The 14,964-nt window shown below is 43.4% G+C and overlaps 2 protein-coding genes across 2 annotated transcripts; both read right to left on the bottom strand.

The window, feature by feature from the left end:
* Window positions 1-1,098: 1,098 nt before the first annotated feature.
* Cst12 (cystatin 12) lies at window positions 1,099-5,166 on the bottom strand. The gene is made up of 3 exons (NM_027054.2): window positions 4,937-5,166; window positions 2,040-2,150; window positions 1,099-1,294 (listed from the first exon to the last, which is right to left on the bottom strand). Exons 1-3 carry the CDS (start codon window positions 5,129-5,131, stop codon window positions 1,214-1,216), a joined length of 387 nt encoding a protein of 128 aa, NP_081330.2. The 5' UTR covers window positions 5,132-5,166; the 3' UTR covers window positions 1,099-1,213.
* A 3,428-nt stretch (window positions 5,167-8,594) lies between these two features.
* On the bottom strand, window positions 8,595-12,522 carry Cstdc1 (cystatin domain containing 1). The gene is made up of 3 exons (NM_030135.3): window positions 12,223-12,522; window positions 11,072-11,182; window positions 8,595-8,784 (listed from the first exon to the last, which is right to left on the bottom strand). Exons 1-3 carry the CDS (start codon window positions 12,421-12,423, stop codon window positions 8,704-8,706), a joined length of 393 nt encoding a protein of 130 aa, NP_084411.1. The 5' UTR covers window positions 12,424-12,522; the 3' UTR covers window positions 8,595-8,703.
* Window positions 12,523-14,964: the final 2,442 nt, after the last annotated feature.

Below are 14,964 nucleotides of genomic sequence, written 5' to 3'. Positions count from 1 at the left end.
GAACATTCCTGACATGAAGTAGGAGTTGGGGAAATGTTTCTGACTAAAAACAATGCTGATCAAAAGGGCATTGGTCCATGGTCAAGAGCTCTAACCTTCAAGTCTTAGAACTCGCACAAGATTCCAGCTGTGCTGGCCACATAGCTGTAACATAGTAGTAGAAGCCAGATGTTGAGATGTTCCAAATTCTATACACATGTCAAAGGGTCAAAGCCAGCCATTGTGCTATATTCAAGGAGCTGCACAGGGATGCTTCTAATAACTTTGTCCCATGAGCACTATGACCAACTCACAGGAGTGGGAAGGTCCAGAAAGAATTGATTTTTCAACATAGATCAGTGAAATTGAAATTCCAGAGACCCAAGATAAAAAAGACCACACAGCCTTCCATTCTGAGTACTCTTCTGCCATTGCCTTCCCTTCTTGGTAATGTTCCACCCTCCTACTTGTCAATCTTTTGTCCTTCCAAGGTCATTCCCAGAATCTGAGAAGGTAGACTGAGTGTTCCTCAGCCTAAAGGCAAAACTGTGCCTCTCTTGGGACAGTGAATGGTGCTAACAGCCATAGAGGCCATACTGGGACCTGAGTGGGAATCACAGGCTTCAGTGAATAGATAAAAACACTGAGACCAATCTATTGGGAAAATGTTCTTGTCAGTAGCCTTCATTGTCCATCGGGGAAGAATCTCTGTCATTGTTAGTTCCAATCACATCCCCGTGCATGTGCGTGCACGTGCACACACACATGGATACATGCACACACAGACATACACATAGGAGTCTGTCTCCAATCCTTTGCAGAAGGGTCATCCACTATGATCCAGGTGGCTGCTCCCTCGAAGAATGGTCTGCCTTTCTTTTAGACATATGAATGAGGGATATGGAGAAATTGTAGAATGAATGAATGAATGAACTACATACAAATATGAAATGATGGAAAAATAAATGAATAAATAAAAAATAGCGAACTACTTCACAGAATCTACTCAATATTATGCACTTCACACAGAGTGATAATAATGATTATAGACGCTCCACTGAGTGTGACATCTGTAGCAGTCAATACAGAAAACTCTAAGCACTATTTAGAGACTCAGAATGTTTTGTAAGTTGACTTTAATTGTCCTGGTACTAAAGAGACCCCAGACTACAGGCAGTCACCCTCTAGAGGAAAGGGGCCTTTAGCTATAGGCACAGAATGACCTCTGCCCCACTTAAGTCTGCACACAGGTGCTGTTCAAGATGGTGAACTTAGTAACCCATGCTTCAGTCTCCACAATGTAAGTGCAGCGTACCTGAAAAAAAAAAGTTAGAAAGCATAAATTGGAAAAATGCAATGTATTAAAGCCATCTAGATAATAAAAACTAAGTTTTAAAAAAGCAAGAAAAGTTAAAATACAGTAACCTATAGCAAGATTCATAAAGCTTAAAGCTCAAAGCTCTATGAGAACAATAACATAAGTTGCAACAACTCCCCCGACCTGAGCCCAGGATCTCTTAAAAAGGCACCTTGCTGGGACTGTCACTCATGTTGAGGCATTCTGGCCTCACAGCTTCCCTAAGTCCTGTGGTGATAGGTGAACTTCTACCCCTTCCCAAGGGTCCTGAAACCCAGGGAATTGCTTGAAAAAGTATCTGTTTAGGAACTTCGAAACAGATCAGTGGTGCCAGGTTTTTGTTACCAAAAACCACCCTTGACAGCCATGAGTTAAAGGGGAAGCCTGAGTAAGCAGACAGACAAAACAGTTCTTATTCCCCCAAAAATCAAACAATGGAAGACTGTTGACTAAAAGGAGAACATGAGCCTCTTGTTTTCCTGAATCTCAAAGGTCTCTGATGGCTTAAGGCTGGAACCACAGGGAAGGTTCCATCACAGACAGAGGCCACGTGTGTGCCTGCAGGTTGCCTGTGGCCAGGCAGCTGGGTTATGAGCAGAGGACTGCCCCAGCATTGAGAGACAGGCTCTGCCTGCTTAAGATGGTCCTTTCTGCATTCTTTCCCAAAAGATTGTCGACATAAGGGGTTAATTGAATCCCAAACCTTTCTCTCTCCTGGACCTTCCTGCAATGGACAATTGTCAATGTCTTCATCATATTTCCCGCAAAGCGTACGGCCCATCTCCAGGTCTACTAAATATTTCAGCGTATATTTCTGTCAAGAAGAAATTATAAAACTGTTAGAAAATATTTAATTGGAAATAAGTGAAAGAGAACTCAATAGAAAAACAAGCAGAAAATGTGAAAGTTAAGCAGACAGAAAATAAATAGTAGAGAGCACTTACTATCTTGTTTCTCTGATTTTGGGAGGAGGGTAGGGTTTTTTTTTTCTTTGTTGCTGTCACTTTGGCTTTTTTAGACAGTCAATCTAGCTCATGATGACATCTAACTTTCGATCTTACTGCTTCTCAGCTTCCCAAGTACCAGGGATACAAGCATCCTCTTCTACAGTCAGCCATCTTTTAATCTACTTTTTCCCAAATTTCCTTTTAATTTTACACAAAAGATACATCCATTTGCCTGGGGATAAAGCTCTGATGGAAAGTGTGTGCTTAGCATGCTCCAAGCACAAAGTTTGATCCTCAGAGCTCACAAATGTCTATTCTGTACAACAGGGGAACCACTGATTCTTCTCTGAGTCTATTTTCCCCTGATAAATGCCCAGTATTTCTTAGTGACAAAGTAGTGACTATCCAGGGTGCAACATATTTACATAATTATATCCTCAGCAAAAAAACCTGTACATGGTACAGCTACACACAGAACACTGCGACGATTAACAAGTGTTCATCCAGGCAGCATCAATGGTAACTGCTAAGTGACTCCTTGACCTAGAGTAGGACACTGGTGAGCCAATCTGTCATGAGCAAGTGGAGCAGAGAGCATACCAGTCCCTTTAAGTTGCATCTTTAATGTAGGTGCTAACTGCACAAAACACTCATCTTGCAAGTACTGAAATAAAATGGCTATCAATTATCCCAATGCTAGTCTCACTATTTATTAAAATCGTCTACAGGACATCACTGTAAACAGTGGTATTTAAAAACTCAAAAAACACTTGAACATGGAGAAAACGCAAATCTAACGAGGAAATTCTCTCAGGGTGGAACAGATGCCTCACTCAGCAGCAGACCTGGACATTCTGGGGTTCAGGGGTTCAGGAATCTACACAGATGACAGCAATATGAACTCATGTCAAGCACAAGGCAATATCCTCATCCCCACTACTAACCAACAACACACTTAAGCCAGACACACACCACCACCAAGAACCAACCCATCAACAGCCTCATACACATGCCTCAACTCACACCAACAACACTCTCACCCACTTATATCTGACACACACTAACAGCACACAGGTACTGTCACGTACATCTTTCCTACATAGCACACACAGTGAAATGGGCTTAGGACCCTGCCTGGAAGCAGCAGGTAGAAGTTCAGGGAGGAGGAGTACTTATGGTTCAGAGCCCAAGATTAGAATCTGCTTGAAGAAGTGGAATCATCAAAGGACAGGAAAGAAAGATCAGAGAGCATTGTATCCCTGAGCAACTGGGGTGTTCCCAGACCTGTGACTATAGGATTATGCCACAAATCTGTGACTTTCTGCAATTCTACCTGGTTCATGTGGGAATCATGATGTGAGAAAGAAACATCATTCTATCCAAAGGAAGCCAACTGAAAGACTGGCCTCAGTGGTAATACTTCTCATCAATAGATGCTGATGCCACTTGAATTTATGCAGGCTTTATCAGCTTTATAGTCAATGTCCTTGAGGACAGTCCCTAAGGCTACTTCAGAACTGCAACAATGTTACATGTCTACTCAGATTGCTTCAGTCCTTCTTCAAACCCTTTTATTCTATTTTTGTTGTTGTTTGATTATTTATTTGATAGTATTCCTACCCCTTTGGCCTGGAAAAAAACCTTCTAGGGTCCCTCCTTAGCACCACTCACTTTTCAGCATGGCCAGCACACGCATCTGCATCAACTCCCACTTTCTGGTGACCAAGTCACCATTCTCTTTGTCATAGTCTGAAGGTTCTAGTCCAGAGGTTGTGTGGGCCACTACACTTAGTAAGCCTCATGTGAAACATTTGGGAGTTCACGGGAGAAGCACCACCTAGTGGGTTTCCAGTACTTCCAGCTTGGCATCATGTCTCCTTGCTGCCCCGCCCCTTCTGCACACCTACATCTCAGTATTACCCCTCTCCATGACTCAAGTCTTGGAGGGTCACAGCACCTCATTCCAGGAGACTCAGATCTCCTCAGTATGCTTGCTTCATCCTCTTGGGGGGGGGGGGCTGGAAGGGGCGGTCTATCTGTGACAACCTACACTTCCCACCCACTCAAAGAGCTATCACTTTCTTAACTTCTCTAGCTCCCATGACCCTGTGTCTCCGCGTTCACGCCACCTGGCCTAGAGTTTTATTCAGGGATTCAGGGCCAGCATAGTAGTGTGAAAGAATGGGTCCCTGCCTGGCTCCACAACTAACTGCCTACACAAACGTCATCCCGCCAGTGATACCCATATCACCACGAACCCGGTATACATTCCCACCCTGCTGAGCAATGGATGCCCAGCTCACCTGGCTCCCCAAAGATACCCGTCATCTTGTCGCATTTGCTGCCACCTGTCTGCTGTGGGAGACCTTGTTTCTTTCAGTTCCAGTGCCAGCCGCATTCTCGACTGTTCTGATATCCCTCAGTCCTGATTCCATTTCCCTCATCCTGAGCTCAGATTGAGACATTGGTGCCTCCCTTCTCTCCTACCTTTCAGAGGCTACACTCACTTTAAAATAAGTGCAAAGTTTGGAACTAAATTGAGGTGGTTTTTTTTCATCTGTCAAATAAAAGCCTTGGTTTTAACTTACTACAAACCCAGCCCTGTGTGGTGTTGGAATAAAAGCAGGCATCAGGCAGGAAGCAGGCTACTCACCTGACGAAGACTTCTCCGGACTCTCAGGAACTTGTAGGCAAAATCGTCATCCTGGTTTTCGTTGAAGTGGAACACGACATGCTCCACAGAAATGGCAAACTCCTCTTCATTCTTGTCGATCTCTAGAAACTTGAAGCTGCAATCATGAATTCCCAGCACAATGAGTGCCACGGACAGGACCGACTTCCACAACATGGCTGTCTTCAGAGTTGGCACTGAGAGCTGAGAGTACATGGGAGGAGGGGTGGCGCAGCTGCAGATGGTGATGCATCCCACATGGCCCTGCCCACCAGAGGCCCTGGAGTGTTAAGAGCCTCATTTTGACTAGGGCATTTTGCCAGTGCCATCTCTACTCCTCCACCTTGACCCATCCTTCATCTAAAAGCAGAAGGCAGAAGAGGAATTCACATTTTCCAGACCTTGGTGGCATAAGCCAGAGGCTCATGGGTATTAAGCAACATACCCGCTGCTTGTGCATCTCCCAGCATGTATCCCGGGCACAACCCCCGCCCTGCCCATCCCTGATAAGAACTGATGTAGAGTTCAGGATTATAAATTCAACCAGTTTACACTTACTACTCTGAATTCTGAAACTGGTAGGCTCACAATAATTCTCATGAGGTAGGGTAGGTCTTATGTATTTGGATTTAAAACCCAGATGCTCATGACCTTGGAGCCTCAGGGGACCCCAGTGGGAGGGGATCAAAGTCACGACTGGGAGATCATCTTCTCTACCATGTCTACAGTCTGGTGGCCAACTCATCACCTCTGCTCCCTTCCTAAGGCCTGACCTGCCTGTGCTTTGCAGCCTAGTACCAGGGAGAATCAGAATGGGAGGAAATGGGAACCGGAAAAATGAACACAAATGGCAGCCATGGGCATAGAAGCTGATTGGACTCAGAAAGGGGCATCTGCTCATATGCATCCACACCCGGATCTGCCATTTGTCCCTGTGGCAGATTTCTCTGGAGAAATGCTCCACACTGTGCCTCACTTGTAGGGAGACCCATAAAAAAATAAATCAGGCAAGGGGATGAGTAAGGTGGAATGATGAAGATTGCCAGTATGGGAAAGAACTCATGCTCAAATGGTTCTCCACCTCTTGGGAGACCAGAACATTTGAACTTTGAAGATTACCAAAAAAAAAAAAAAAAAAAAAAAAGATCCAGAACCTAACCATTGCCTCTGAGACAGTGTAGAAGCAGAACTATCACTCTGGCATGGAAAGGGACAGTACTGTGGACATGGTTGAAAACACCTTCCTACAGCTTCCAGGTGGGAGGAAATGATCAGTCAAGACAGCCTGATGATGGATGCTGTCTTAGGTTTCTATTGCCGTGATAAAGCAGCATGACAGAAATCATTTTGAGGAGAAAAGGATTTATTTCATCTTATTGTTTGTAATCCAGCAGCCAGAGAAGTAGGGGCAGGAACTCAAAGCAGGGAACTGGAGGCAGGAACTGACAAAGAAGCTATTGGTGAATGCTGCTTGCTGACTTGCTCTTCATGGCTTGCTCAGCCTACTTTCTTATATAACTCTAGAGCACCTCAAAGCAATGACACCACCCACAGAGGGCTGGACCCTCCCACATCAATCATTAATCAAGAAAATGTCCCACAAGACTTCCTACAGGAAATCTAATGGAAACATTTTCTCAACACAGATTTCTCTTTCCAGATAACTCTGACTTGTGTGCAGTTGACAAAAACAATCAAACAAACAAACAAAAGCAAAAATGATTATAGCACGGGGTCCTGAAAACGAAGATATCCTTTTCCCCACACTACTTCACAACATGCCTAAACCCTGTGCGTCCCCTCCAGAGTCGACTCCTATATCTATTTAAATTCACCCTTCCTAGTAGCAGGCTCATTGTATCGTACTATCATCTCTATATCTGTATTGTGGTCCCTTCTCATCGAAGCTTGTGAGTTGACTGTCTTCTCCAAATCTACATTTAGTTTACCAAAATTTAGCAACTGTTTTATCCCTCTTAGGGAACTGTTTTCTTTTATGTATTTTTGTTACAACCCACTACCCCTACTCTGCATTTTTTTTTCTGGATTCAAACAAGAATTTAGGATGAGGGCAGTCTTGATATAGAATCCAATGTGATCATCTGCTGTTTTGTCTACTCTCTGGAGTGCACACTCCCACGTGTACAGCATGTCTCTTAAAGCTCCATGGCAGCAGAATCCACTGATTTGTTACTTCAGAATGTATTGAGGGTTGGGAAGATGGTACAGCACTAGTCACACCAGCATAAGAATCTGAATTCGAATCCTCAGAGCCCACATGAATCTAAGGTATGAAAGATTATGTCAGCAATATTAGTGTTCCTATGACAGGATGGGAAGCAGAGACAGAACAACCCTGTGCAGCTCACTAGCCATGGCACACCAACCAGTGAGCAACAAAAGATGGCCTGTCGCAAAAAAGGTGCAAAGTGATCCCCAATACCCAAGGTTGTCCTTGGACCTCCATACATGTGCCATGGCACCCGCATACCAGTGTTTACACACATGAATGCACACAGACACACACACACATATACACACATACACACACAGCTTAGACATGCATGAACACATGGATATAAACATATAGACAGAAACACATACATAGTTTTAATAATTAAAAATTTAAAATAAAACCTTTTTTAGAAAGAACTAAGAATGTTTTAAATATACATTTAAAAAAATCCTATTCTACTTGGGTTCACTCTGCTAGCACTTAGAGTTATAAAGCTAAATGTTCAAGTGTTTCCCTCCTTAATTTCTAGATGAATTTCACTGTGGTCAGAGAACACAACCTACATGACATTCATTCTCTGAAGTTCATGAAGATGTAGATTATGGGCCAAAACATGGTTATCCACAGGTTCAAAACAGTGCACATGCTGAAAATATATATATATATATATATATCACAAAATCAAATTTGTTTAATAAATTCTCACATTGTGTATGTCTTTGGTGATTTTGACTCTGTGGATCTGTCAGTTACTGAGAAAGGTACCTGAAATTCTTGCATTAGAACCTCATATTTACTTCTAGCTCTATCAGATAGCCTGTGCTGTTCAGGAGGGCGAGGTCTTCTAGCCTGTCATTTACTCCTTCCCTCCACCCGAGTCTGCACCTGGTCCCACTGCAGAATGAACACCACTGTGAGCCTGGTTCCTGACGTAGAAGCACGAGGAGACAAATGGCTATTCTCTGGAAAAAGTGCTCTGTATTCTTTCATTTACTTTACTTTCATTTTCTCTGTGAGTTTTACATCATTGTGTTGCCTAAGGTGGGCTCCAGCTTGTGGGCTTCTAAGGTCCTCCCCCTCAACCTCCTGTATAGTGCTAGACTATAAGTGGGCACCACTATGCCTGGCTTCTGCATTCCTTATGAATGCATAGGTGAGGTGCATAGAGAAATTAAAGAATGAGTGAATATGTAAATGAATGAAAGAGAACACAAATCAAACAGTCTGGCCCATACATACACTGCTTCACATGAACTGAGGAGTCTGATTTACTCCGAAATCTATACCTGCAGGCAGGGCAATAAAAAAAATTAAAAAAAAAAAACCAGCTTATCATTGAGGATGGTATCCTTAGCAAATAAACAACATAGAAGACCCCAAGCACTGCTCAAGGATCCAGAAGATGCTGTGAGATTCTTTTAATTGCATTAGCACCACACAGACCTTGGGCTACGGATAGTCATACTCCAGAGGACGGGAGAATACTATATATAGCCAAAGCCCCTTCCCGCGCTTATGTCGGCACACAGGTGCTAGTCAGGATGGTGAAGTGGGAAAACCAAGGTCTCGCATCTACTTGGAAAACACAATGCACCTGAAAAAAAATAGCCATAATACATAAGTTAGAACATTTTAATGATTGAAATAATGCACATGCAAGATGAAAAAAACCTCCCCCCCCCAAAAAAAAATAAAGCTGAAACAACCATTTTACAAAAACAAGGAGCATAAAGCTCAAATCTCCACGAGGACAATGGATTCAAGCACAAAATCCCTCCACCTGAGAGAAGGGAAAACTGAGAAAGCACCTTCCTGAGTTCTTCACCCTGAGACAACCTCTCCTCACATCTCTCCACCCCACAACCTATGATGGTAGATGAACTTGCCCATCCAAAGGATCTTGAAGGAATGAAAGCAGTGTTTGAAAGAAGGTCCCACCAGGCACTTCCCAACAGAACAGTAGTACAACCCACCCCAAATGATTCTGCCTCAAGGCCATTAGTTGGAAGGAGAAAACAAACCCTAACAGGGTCCCGCAATGGAAAGCCATCCTCAAGGTCCCAGATCCCATGAATTACATGTCAGACAGGACAGTGGTATCACTGAAAATCACCCAGAATCTATCAGTAAAGTCAGAGTAAGTGGATAAATTACATAGCTCATAACCCCAAGACACTGGGCTGATGACCACAGGAAGAATTTCATCTTCCTGAATCCTGATGGTCTCTAAAGGCCAAATAAGGGCCAAAAGTATGGTTTAATCATAGATGGAAGTCATGTGGGCATCTGCAGTAGAGGGGTGCCCTAGGCTTGGGAGCCAGGCCCTTTCTGCTTAAGATGAACCCTTTTGACATGTCCATAGCAGCTCTGTTCATAATAGCCAGAAACTGGAAACAACCCAGATGTCCCTCAACCAAAGAATGGACACAGAAAACGGGTTACATTTACACAGTGGAATACTATTCATCTAGTAAAAACAAGGACATTGTGACTCTTTCAGGTCAATGGAAGAAACTAGAAAATATCATTCTGAGTGAGATAACCCAGACCCAAAAGGATATGCATGGTATGTACTCACTGATAAGTGCATGTTAGCCATAAAGTACAGAATACCCATGATACACCCCATAGACCCAAAGACATTAAACAAGAAGGAAGATCCAAGCAAAGATGCTTGAATCACACATAGAAGGAGAAACAAAATAATCATAGGAAGCAAAGGGAGGGAAATGAGTGAGAGAGGGGAAGGGGAGAGTTATGGGGAGGTAGGATTAGGTGCAGGGAGAGACAGGAGAGAGACCCAGAAGGCCAGGAGAATGGATGGAAATCTGTAGCTCCCTCGGGTCAGGGAGGGGAGACTATCTCCCCTCAGAGTCACAAAGACCTGGGATAGGGCAGACTCCCAGGAGTCAGTGCAGGTGACCTTAGCCAAGATGGTCATGAAACCTGAAGAGGCCACCCCCTGTAGCCAGGCAGGACCCCCAGTGGGAGGATAGGGACATGAACACACCCACAAAACTTTCGACCCAAAATTTACCTTGTCTAAAACAAATGCAGGGATGGAGCAGAGACCAAATGAAAGGCCAACCAAAATCAGCCCAACTCGAAACTAGGAGGTAAGAAGTAGATGGGAAACCCACAGAAAGACCAAAAGAACCAACAAACCTCAACCCCTCAAAGCTCTCAAGAGTCTGAGCCACCAACCAAAGGATAAAAAGGGGCTGGAACTAGGCCCTGTCATATAAGGAGCAGCCAGGAAGCTCAGTCTTCATGGCTGTCTTGTCTGGCCTCAGTGAGAGAGAATGTGCCTCATCAAGCTGAGACTTGATGTGTCCGAGGGGTGTAGATACTCAGGAGGGGTCTATCCTCTCAGAGGAGAAGGGGAGGGAGGTGGAGGGAGAGACCCTGTGGGGGAGGGACCAGGAGAGGGAGCAGTGTTTGGGATGTAAATAAATAAATTAATAAAAAAATGATATGTTAAAAAAAAAGATGGCACCTTTTGTGTAGTTCCTGGTAGGTCAACTGCATCCATTAATCACCCCACATCCAGAAATAGACAGGTAGCACAAACTAGACTCAATAGATTAATAAAAAATAAGGACATGAAGTGGCCAGTGAGGTAGATATGGGAAGAGTTATGGGAAATCCAGAATTGTATAAAATTCTCAAAGAATTAATACAAAGGTTTTTAAAATAAAATAATAAATAAATGAATATGTGGAAAAGATGGTCCTTTCAGTTTCCAGTGAAGGAGTCCTGAGATATAATCTTGTCCTACCTGGAATTTCCCACACCTTTCCTAACCCCTGTCCTAGGCTTTCCTGATTATCTTTTTATTCCCAAAAGATCAGTTATAATTGGAAATAGTTTTATTCTCTAACCTTCTTTTCTCTTGAGCCTTGTAGCAATGGGCAATTATGGATGTTTTCATCATGTTTCTTACAAATTGTGCGGCCCATCTCCAAATCCATTAAAAAAATCATTGTCCATGTCTATAGAAAAGAAAGTATGCAAAAAGTTTTTTTATAAATACAAAAAAAAATGAAGATCAAGTAGAAAATGGGCAATATGCCCGTGCTTATAAATAGGCATCTATATGGCTGGGCTATCCATGTTTGTTAACAGAAATGTGCCTTTGAAAGACACAAGACACATACTAGTCTTCTTCCTCATTTCCTGCTGAAGTCTGGCACTCTGCAGGGGCATGGACATGTAGGGTATGGCACATTCACAGGATCACCATTCAATTCTACACAAGAAGCAACCTGCACACACTGCAGCCACACGCGATGAACTTGGAGGAATCTACTGTCTTTCATGTGAGTGATGACTGCATGCAAGTGTTCCTCTCAGAGACACACTGTGGTGGATGCATAGTTAGTTACATCATCCAGTTTTAAAATTTGCTCAGGATTCTGTGAGAAGTTATTGAGAATGATTGACATACCCTTAAACAAATATATACGTGAAAACTCAAAGAGTACCCAAGCAGGAAATCCTACTACAGAAGAATACTCATCACAGTGGACTGATGTGGAGAGTGTCAAAAAAGCTGACTACAGTGGGCACTTAGGAATCTATACAGTTAATGGCATACCATCTTTGTACAACACACAACAAATACACAACATAATTAGAAGTTTTTTAAAAAACACACTAGAAGTCTTTACCTACATTTATGCTTGGCACATACTAAGAACATACTCCATCACATCTATTCCACACCTCCATATTCAATCCCACATGATGAGCTAGGCTTTCATCTCCACAGCTGTGCGGAAGCTAAAGGTGGTAAAGTGTTTGGTACCAAGGGTTCCTAGGGCCCAGGGCCTAGGGTCCAGGGCCCAGGTTTAATAGCAGCCCACAGGGAAAAAGTAAATGTGTCCTTGGTCAGGGAGTATCTCTAGATCCTCGATTGTAGAGTGTTCTGCAGGTCCAGTTCTCTCCTCATGAGTCCCTGCTGATGCCGATCCACCCCAAGCCCCAGCCCAAGGCTCTTCATGAGGGGACAATACTCTGCACGTGGACTCACCTTTTTCTGGGCTCTGCCAACTTCGAGCAACTTGTATGTGTTCTCTTCTGGGTTGTTGTCATTGAACTGAGCCACAGCAAACTCTACTGATGCCACAAAATAATCTAGATCCTTAGTAACATCTAGAAATTCTTTGTTAATGGTCCATATATGAGTGCCTAGCACAACCAGTCCTACAAGCATGGGCACCTTCCACGACATGACTGTCCTTAGTATCAGCCTAGGGGCTGGGGACACAAGGGTAAAGGGATGGTACTGCCACAGATGATAAAGCCCTTTTAGGCTCAGGATTCCACAAGGCCCTGCCCACCAGGCTGCTCCTGACAGCCTCCTTTGTTCTTCCCTCTAAGCCCCTTATCTCCACTTCCCTGCCTTATCCCTTCTCTCCACCCCAAACAGAAGGAGACGTCCCTGACCCTGTGGTGACACAAACCATGGCATGACAAACATCCATAATAATACCCTCTGCATGCACATCTCTGGGGCTGTCCTCTAAGCTTTGCCTAGACAGGTACCACTTATGCTGTAGCCTAGAGGCACTGTACTGTCCCATCTGTCCTTACACAATGTTGGAAAGAGTTCTCAGAGTCAGAGGAACTCCTGGAAATCTGGTGAACTCATTCCTGGGAAATGGAATCAGTTGTTGCTACAGCACACACCACCTGCCAAGTTCAAGGCCAACAGTTGGGGCGGGGGGCTGCATGTGACACCACCTCCTTCATTGTCCTTACCCTCTTTGGCCAGCAGTTACATCTGGCTAGATTCTTCTGGTTTTTCTATGCTAATTCTCAGTTCCCCTCAATTCTGACATGCTCTCATCTTCTCTGACATCTTTTCTGACCTTTGGGTTCTAATTACTGAACTCCTTGGTTATAATCTCAGCTGATTTCAAAACGTCTTTCACTTGCCAACTTCTAAAGTAGACCATAATCATAGAATATCTATTGTATCTTACCCGTCTTTGAAATCCATTGAGATTTATTTTTGTTGTTATTGTTAAATATGGACAATAGTCTCTGCTTTAGAACAGTTCATTTTGTAATCATAGTGTTAAATTTGCACATAGTAATTCTCTGCTCACCGGACTGTATGTACAACATTCGTGGTTTTAGAGAGTCTCTGACCTGATATCTAATTCTTGTGCCACATTTGACATCAGTCACTCCTGAATTCATTCAGACACAGCACAACATAATAGAGTTACCATCTTACACTAGAATATTTCATCCTTTTTGAATAATCTGAATAGTATGTATGCATAGAAAAGGAAAATATCTCCCAACCTCCACTCCAGCCATTCATTCATAAGGACCTTGTATATCTTGAGACTCAGGATGAAGCCCCCCAGTAATTCATCCATAAGTGGTTAGAGTATCCTCAGACATAGGATGAAGCCTCCTGGTCATTCATCTATAAGTGATTAGTGTATCCTTGTCAGACGCAGGATCAAGCATCAGTATGTCATTCATCACTGCAAAACAGCAAGAACTCTTGCTAGCAGTGGGTAAAATACATTTGTGTGTCACGGGAACTCTAACAGCAAATGACTATTAGAAAAACAAAGGCACAAAGTGAAGCTGCTCTTGGCTTCCAGCCTAAAGGATGACCTCTGAGGCTCTCCTTTCCTTTCCTGTCCAACTGTAACCTTCGAATTAGCTTATGGATAGCAAACCTTTGGATGGACATATGTTATTCAGGGACAGTCCTAGGCTCTAGGTCTCAAAGTATCTGAGTGTTTCTATTAAGAGGTCAGGAAGGTTGGAGCTGGGAGATGGCTCAGTGGTTAAGAGCAATGACTGCCCTTCTAAAGGTCCTGAGTTCAATTCCCAGCAACCACATGGTGGCTCACAACCATCTGTAATGGGATCTGATGCCCTCTTCTGTTGTGTCCCCCAAGACAGCAATAGTGTACCCATATAAATAAGATAAATAAATAAATCTTTAAAAAAAAGAAAAAAGAAGTCAGGAAGGACAAAGATGATGGCATGTTCCATCAAACAGAGGTGATAACTTTTATCAGGAAATGCATGCTCACTGACACCAGTGTGTATAGAACAGAGAGGCCCAGATTGGCCTCTTTTGTAGTATAGTTCTTATACACAGAGACTATCCCCATCTGCAAATCTGGAAAACACAAACTCAGGGGAATTCTAATATAGTAGAGTACTCTTCAATGGTATCAAGGTCATGAAGATCAAGGAAAGAGTAAGGAACTAGTTCTGATGCGAGAAGGTCAGTGTGGCAGGTGACTCTGTCATTTAGAAAGAGCACTTGGAGTGAGTTCCATTCCAAGTGTCCATTCCTAGAAGACTCAGAACACATTTCAGAATGCCACCATTGACTGAGGTAAGGCTATGCACTGCTCCTGGATTCCTGACTTCTGAGGATAGCTAGAGGGTACTTAGAGTGCCATGCCCTGAATGCAGTGGTTGCACTGAGTTAGGGAGAGCACACCTGTTTGCAGGAAGTAAGCTTGAGAGCAATGAGGAAGTTACATAGTCAAGTTTTTCTCTTATATGTCAGAGGGAAAGGTTCTTTACACTGTAACTCTATTACAATGTGGGATTCTTTTAAAATAAAACATTTTTTTAAAAATTCAGTCATTCCAAGATACAGCAGAACATTTGGCCTATAGAGATGGATGAGAGGAGAGAGGACAGGTGAGATGTCTGAGTGATGAATGCAGGGATGAGTGTGTCCCTCATGCAGTGCCGTGGCCACACTCTGTGGTGTCAGCAACAG

Source organism: Mus musculus, chromosome 2 (assembly GCF_000001635.26).
Source record: "Mus musculus strain C57BL/6J chromosome 2, GRCm38.p6 C57BL/6J".
Lineage (NCBI taxonomy): Eukaryota > Metazoa > Chordata > Mammalia > Rodentia > Muridae > Mus > Mus musculus.
The sequence above is the reverse complement of the archived record's forward strand: the minus strand, read 5'-3'. Positions and strand labels throughout refer to the sequence as shown.

Bases quoted from the DNA above. Each gene is read 5' to 3' on its own strand.
- Cstdc1 (NM_030135.3), bottom strand. From the start codon at position 12,423: ATGTCGTGGAAGGTGCCCATGCTTGTAGGACTGGTTGTGCTAGGCACT. The intron at 11,183-12,222 runs GTGAGTCCACGT...TCTTTTCTATAG, and splicing joins TTGGCAGAGCCCAGAAAAAG to ACATGGACAATGATTTTTTT. The intron at 8,785-11,071 runs GTTAGAGAATAA...ATTTTTTTTCAG, and splicing joins AAGGCTCAAGAGAAAAGAAG to GTGCATTGTGTTTTCCAAGT.
- Cst12 (NM_027054.2), bottom strand. From the start codon at position 5,131: ATGTTGTGGAAGTCGGTCCTGTCCGTGGCACTCATTGTGCTGGGAATT. The intron at 2,151-4,936 runs GTGAGTAGCCTG...TCTTCTTGACAG, and splicing joins TCCGGAGAAGTCTTCGTCAG to AAATATACGCTGAAATATTT. The intron at 1,295-2,039 runs GTTTGGGATTCA...TTTTTTTTTCAG, and splicing joins AAGGTCCAGGAGAGAGAAAG to GTACGCTGCACTTACATTGT.